The sequence below is a fragment of the Acyrthosiphon pisum genome, unplaced genomic scaffold (assembly GCF_005508785.2).
Source record: "Acyrthosiphon pisum isolate AL4f unplaced genomic scaffold, pea_aphid_22Mar2018_4r6ur Scaffold_20919;HRSCAF=22530, whole genome shotgun sequence".
Taxonomy (NCBI): Eukaryota; Metazoa; Arthropoda; class Insecta; order Hemiptera; family Aphididae; genus Acyrthosiphon; species Acyrthosiphon pisum.
This window is the reverse complement of record NW_021770328.1, coordinates 8,463-14,630: the sequence shown is the minus strand read 5'-3', so window position 1 is coordinate 14,630 and position 6,168 is coordinate 8,463. Positions and strand designations below refer to the sequence as shown.

Here is a 6,168-nt window from a genome sequence, read left to right as displayed (position 1 = left end):
CCTTATAGCGTCTAATATACATTTAAAATAAATGTTTTAAAATTCTCTACGCGTGGCTGAATGTTATTTTATTATTATTTAATTAAACACATGTTTTTAAATATGTATACATACATCGTTATGAGCAGTTTCTTTCTTTTTTTTAATTTCTTTTGTTTTTACTTTTATCATACATACTGGGTGAAAACTGCATAAAGACATACCCAGTCTACGTGTTAAGAGTTTGTATAATAAATAATTATCTATAATATGCCGTAATTTATATGTTAAACTAAGATAGGGTGTTATTAAAAGTTTAAATAGTGTAGAAGTTTTTGACCGCAGCTAGTAAGTACTGAAAAATGGTGTCTGGTATCCATACACCATTCTTCAGTACTGCGATCAAAAACTTCTGCACTATTTAAACTTCCAATACCATCAATACCGCCAACCTTAGTTTCAAATCCTAAATCTTTTCGTATAAGTAACATGTCATCAAATGGTTTGCAATCACATCTGTAATTATCGGGTTTTATATGCTGTTAACTAATATTCTATTTTACATTATTTTAAACTTGTAATATATTTGCTACAATCGTAATCGAAATCAAAATAATCCCCCTTGTGGAATGAATCGCGGAATAAATCAACAAAATAAAATATTTTGATAAATTAACAAATAAATAATATACTCAATTCAATGACCATCACACCTATAATAAACTCAATTTAATTTTTTTAAATAAGGTAATTAAACTATAATGTTATTATTTCTTAATACTGTTAATGTTTGAAAATGAAAATAAAAAATATGTCGAAGTAAATTAAATTTGGTTAATGTTTATTTTCAATATAAGTATAGCTTATTTTGTTAATTTTTAATAAATCCGACGTCGAGGGTTTTTACTGTGCAATTTGTTTTAATTAAATCTCTTGCAACGGTTCCCAATCCATTGTCTGATGCCCGCAGGCAATGTGGTACCAGGCCGCTGACGCTAGTCGTGAGTCTTAAGGCCGCTTGTACCATCTCCGATTTAAGTTAACCAGAGTTAAATCGACCGAATTTGCCCGATTAAATATCTATTATCAGCTGATTAAGCATAATAGAAGTTTAACCTTAGACGGTACAACTGGTTATAAGCTAAGGGTTAGAAAATTTTAATTGGGATTAATATCTAGTGGTGTATACAAGGAACATTTGCCCCCCCCCCAAAAAAAAAATATATATATAAAAAATTAACCCCTAGATCCGCCACTGTTAACATCGAGATTTTCATATAATTTTATAAACGCCTATATTTCTCTTATAGTCTTTTTTTAAATGTTTATATTTTATACCTGTATATTAGGTAAGTGGGCCTTTATATTTTATAAGAGCTGATCTGCACAACTAAAAAGGTTGAGAACCGCTGATCTATTGCTTTTCTATTAATTTTCTAATTTTATTAAAAGGTTTTCTTACTATATAAGTAAGTGTTACTATATATTGTAACACACAAAATACTTGTTTTTGGTTGTTTTCAATATTTTATAATATGTATCATCATTATGTAACAACTAACATCTATAAATACTTTTTTTAAATTATTGTTTTTATATTGTATAATACTTATATATGTTTTCATCAAATCTGTTATGATTTAAAATATAAAATCATATTGTATGAATATTAAATAAATTATAAATGGAAACAAAACCACATGAAATAAGTATAATCTACCTAGTTAATTATTTATGGTTGTTTTGTTAAAACTATTTAATAACATTAGGTTAGGTTGTGCAATTTGCAATCATCCATGAGTCAACTAGTTGTTTGGTGTTAGTTTAGCTTTAGGCGATAAGTCAAGAACTTCAGTAAACTATAATGTAATAAACACAGTCATAATTTTTTTACATTACACATACCTATATTAATTGTTTATTTATACTACTTAGTTATGACTAATTATTTATTATTATATTTAATGGTAGGTATTTGATGTTTTTCGTTTATTTATTTATTTAATATTCAAAACATTTTGGCTTGTATTGTATTATTTTTTATTTTTGATTTATGCAACTCATTGATGTTTTATATTTTTTAACTTTTTGTAGTTATTATGTATGTGGTAATAATGTTTGAAATTAATATTTAATGGTATTTTTTTAAATGTTTAATATGTATTAGATAAATATAATTTAATCAAATATGAACATATATAAAGTATTTACTTAACATAGTATTAAATATATTCATATTATTAAGCGGAGATATATGAACACAGGAAGGGGATATATGATATATAATACAAATATAAAAAATAAACAACAATTAAGGCAACAAAAATATATATTGGTTAAGGCATTATAATATTATACACACATTTTTAAAATTTATAAATTGAAATTCAATAGGTAAATTTTATATATTGATGGTTCACAATATATTGTAATATGTTTATTTTTTATAATAGTCTTATAATAAAAAAGTCTAAAATACTTTTTACTAAGTTTTATGAATACATTTTTAATTTTTTAACTTAGTTTGAACACCAAAATACTGAAGTAGAGAATTTTGTTTCCTCATTTTAATTAATAATAAAATATAAGTAATATATTAAAAATACATTTGTTAACACTTATGCCTAAATAGTAAATAGTTTTACTGAATTTACTGTGATACCAAAATGTTATCGAAGATTCACGCGCCGTCAACATAGATAATATATACATGGGGGAGGAGCGTCTAAACACAGAACTGAACCGTGACCGTTCTGCGAATGCGCTAGTGACATATCATAAATTGAAATCTCTTATCTGTTATCAGGTATCAGGTTATCAGTTGTACGACTGCACAAGTAAAGTTGCTTACAACTTTTAATAATCGTTTAATTATATTCAAATAATATTGCAATTTACTCCCAGTCCTTTTCTGTAGAACGATATACCATAATGTTGGTCTGTTTGCATACATTCGTTTGAAATATACTCCAAAGTCTTTAGTTTCAGGCATGACTAATATTATTTTTTCCATGTCTGGGGAACATGCGCGACGATAGCAAAAATGAAATTTTAGCTGACGTGCCTGTTTATTTAATCATGGTTTCAGGATCATTAATCCTTTCAATAATAAATAAGCATTTTTAATGATTTATAAACTGTTGATTTTTTTTCATTAGACTGCCAGTGAACAAGACTGATAGACTTATATTATGATGTGGTTTGTATAATATTGTTAAATTTGTATCAGGTAATAATATGTTATATTATTTTTAATTAATACATTTTTATGTTTTATAGGAACAAATTGAAACTAAATGTAATGAACCCAAACTAACAACACTTTATAAAGATGGAAGATTTTATGCTTTAAAAAAAACTGAAAAGTAATTAGTATATAATATATAATTGTCATATTATTTACTAAATTAATAATAATAATAAAAATATTAAAATTCTTTCTCTATAACGAGATATAGAGTAAATGTATAATGTTAGTATAATGTCCCTAAAAAGTATAAAATGGTTTTAATTGTAATGTAATACATAAAAATAATTGAGTAATAATAATAATAATCAGTCTTTAGACCTCATCATCTAAAATGTATAAATTAGTGTTCTTTAAAATATGAATGTTCCACATCTTTTTCCTGCAATATTTTAAATTTTTTGTTTAAAAAGGTGTCACGTAGATCATTACTTTCAAGTTCAGAAGGTTTAAACAAATCGTTTTCCTGTTTTTTTCGCGTTGATTTTGTAGAAAAAAAGTTATTTTGAGGTATTATTTTTTTATTAGGTGGATCGTTGTTTATTTTAATGAACTCTTTACATTGTGCAGATTGTTTTGATGTTGCATCTATAAATGCATTGAGAGCATCTATCTTTTTAATAGCTTCTTTAAGGTGATCAGAATCTTCAATTAAATCAATTTTATTTACTGTACAAATAGCTTTTTTTTTTAAATATTTCATACATGTTGTAATTTTCATTTGTGTTCTTTAAAGTCTTCATATGTATATCTATTTCTTGTGTATCTATTGTATGTTTATTTGTCTCATTTAATTCCGATTTGCCCACTTTTGTTGTATAATTTTCCTCACTTAGTGCAATAGTATGAATATGTTTACAAATAATTGATTTTATGGAGTAATCTAAACAAGTGCATTCAAATGTATGAATGCATATTTTACATGTACTACAAACTATTACACAACATATTTCCTCGTTAATTTGTTTAACAACATAAGATTTACTTGGTGTATGTTCACTATCTACATTCCAGCTATTTGCATCGTTCTTGGTGATTTTTAAATTAAGTGAATTACTGGGTACATGTCTTTTTTTAATTTCCTGTATTCTTGTAGTTGATTTATCCTTTGTCAATTTGATCATTCTTTCTACTTTTTTATCACGCGTGAATCGTCTTATTGTCATTATACTTTTATCCAATCTTCCAATTTTATATCCATTTAAGTAATTATACTTTATAGTTTTATGCATTAATTCCAGATGCATATTGCAATTTACTCCCAGTCCTTTTCTGTAACAATATGCCCATAATGTTTCTCTATTTGCATACATTCGTTCGAAATATACTCCAAAATCTTTGGTTTCAGGATCATTCATCATTTCAATAATACATTTGTTTAGATTTTTTTTTAATTCAGTGTCACTGGATATTGTCTGAAGCATTTTTAATGATTTATAAACGGTCGATTGTTTTTCCTTACACTGAGGTCCAATAATTTTATTTAAATTTTGTCTCCAGGCTTTATCGACATGCCATGAATAAAAAAGGCGATGTGGAACTGGGCCCATTACAGTTTCCCATGCCGAATAAAAAGTTTCAACGATATCAGTCATAAACGTTTGTGGTTTTATTATACCTGTGACTTCATGAATAACTGTGAACATAACAGTATATATTTTTGTATCTTTCAAATTAGTATACATAAAATAACATGGAAACCCTGAACCAAAGTCATCTATAACCATTAAGGTAACTAACTCAAAATCGTATCCATTAAGTCCATGGGTCCCGTCGAGACATACTACTTTTCCTTGTCCAAATTTTTGTAGCAAGTGCATTTGACCAGGGTTCATTATAATTAAACAAAAATCATTTAGTTCTAATTTTCCAGTTACATCGAGAACTCCTGAAATTCAAAATTAGTTTTTTATTACTTTAATTTCCAAAATATATGTTGATAATTTGAATTTTTCTTAATTCCTGAATTTATATTAATTAAGTAAAAATTAAATTACTTGTTGTAAAATGTACCTTGTTTTTTATAGTATTGAACTGGATTATTATCGCCTTGCTCTTTCATTTGTTCAACCCAAATATCCACACTTGTGGAATCGTCTTTATGCAATTGACCATCCTGAATTGTTATATTATACTTATGCTTGATGTTATGAAGATCAGCCCGAGTAATTAGGTCTTCTCTTTTCAAATTGTTTCCAATGTTATCCCTAAAATCATCCAATATTATACCAACTGTCACACCTTGTGACAACTTTGCAGCGACTTCATGTTTTGTTGTAACTGGTAAACCAATGTGTCGCAGTTCATTTTCTTCATGTCCATAATGTTCTTTATAAAATATTATATTACAATTGTTTTGGTTTAAGGGCTCGAATAATATTATATGACTTGTACAATTTAAGTTAATTTTTTTAGTTCCTTGTGACTTTATTAACCTTTTTGAATTATCTTTTTCTTTATAGGTGCCAGATCGACTACATTCATAATAAGTTCTACAACCATCATTGCATTTTCTTTTTCCGGTTTGGTGTGAATATTGACAGTTATGTTTTAGTTCATAATTTTTTAACCAATTTTGAAACTCTAGAATTTAATTTAGGATATTTTTAGTACATTTAATAAATAAATAAACATTATATTATGTAATGGGGTAGTACCTAATACGCTAGAAAAGTGCATTATTTCTTCTTTTATACACATTTCATGTTGTGTATTTAAATGTTCAATAAGCAATTTTTTTTTTGAAAATGTTTTGTCTTTACAAGATATACATTTGGATAGCACTTTTTTTTTTGTTTCACTAGTTACATTGTGTTTATTTAAAAGATGTCTTGTCAATGAAGACTTGGTCGAAAATTCTTCTTTGCATATATCACAATTAATCGCCATTTTGAATATAAAGTTAAAATAAAATAGGAAACTCTATATTTTGTTTATTACTA

General features: G+C 26.2%; 1 protein-coding gene across 1 annotated transcript; it reads right to left on the bottom strand.

Annotated features, from left to right (window-relative positions):
• Positions 1 to 287: 287 nt before the first annotated feature.
• On the bottom strand, positions 288 to 5,728 carry LOC115034730. The gene is made up of 6 exons (XM_029492129.1): positions 5,662 to 5,728; positions 5,240 to 5,554; positions 4,920 to 5,114; positions 4,212 to 4,862; positions 3,781 to 3,871; positions 288 to 495 (listed from the first exon to the last, which is right to left on the bottom strand). The coding sequence occupies exons 1-6, from the start codon at positions 5,726 to 5,728 to the stop codon at positions 288 to 290; spliced, it is 1,527 nt and encodes a 508-aa protein (XP_029347989.1).
• Positions 5,729 to 6,168: the final 440 nt, after the last annotated feature.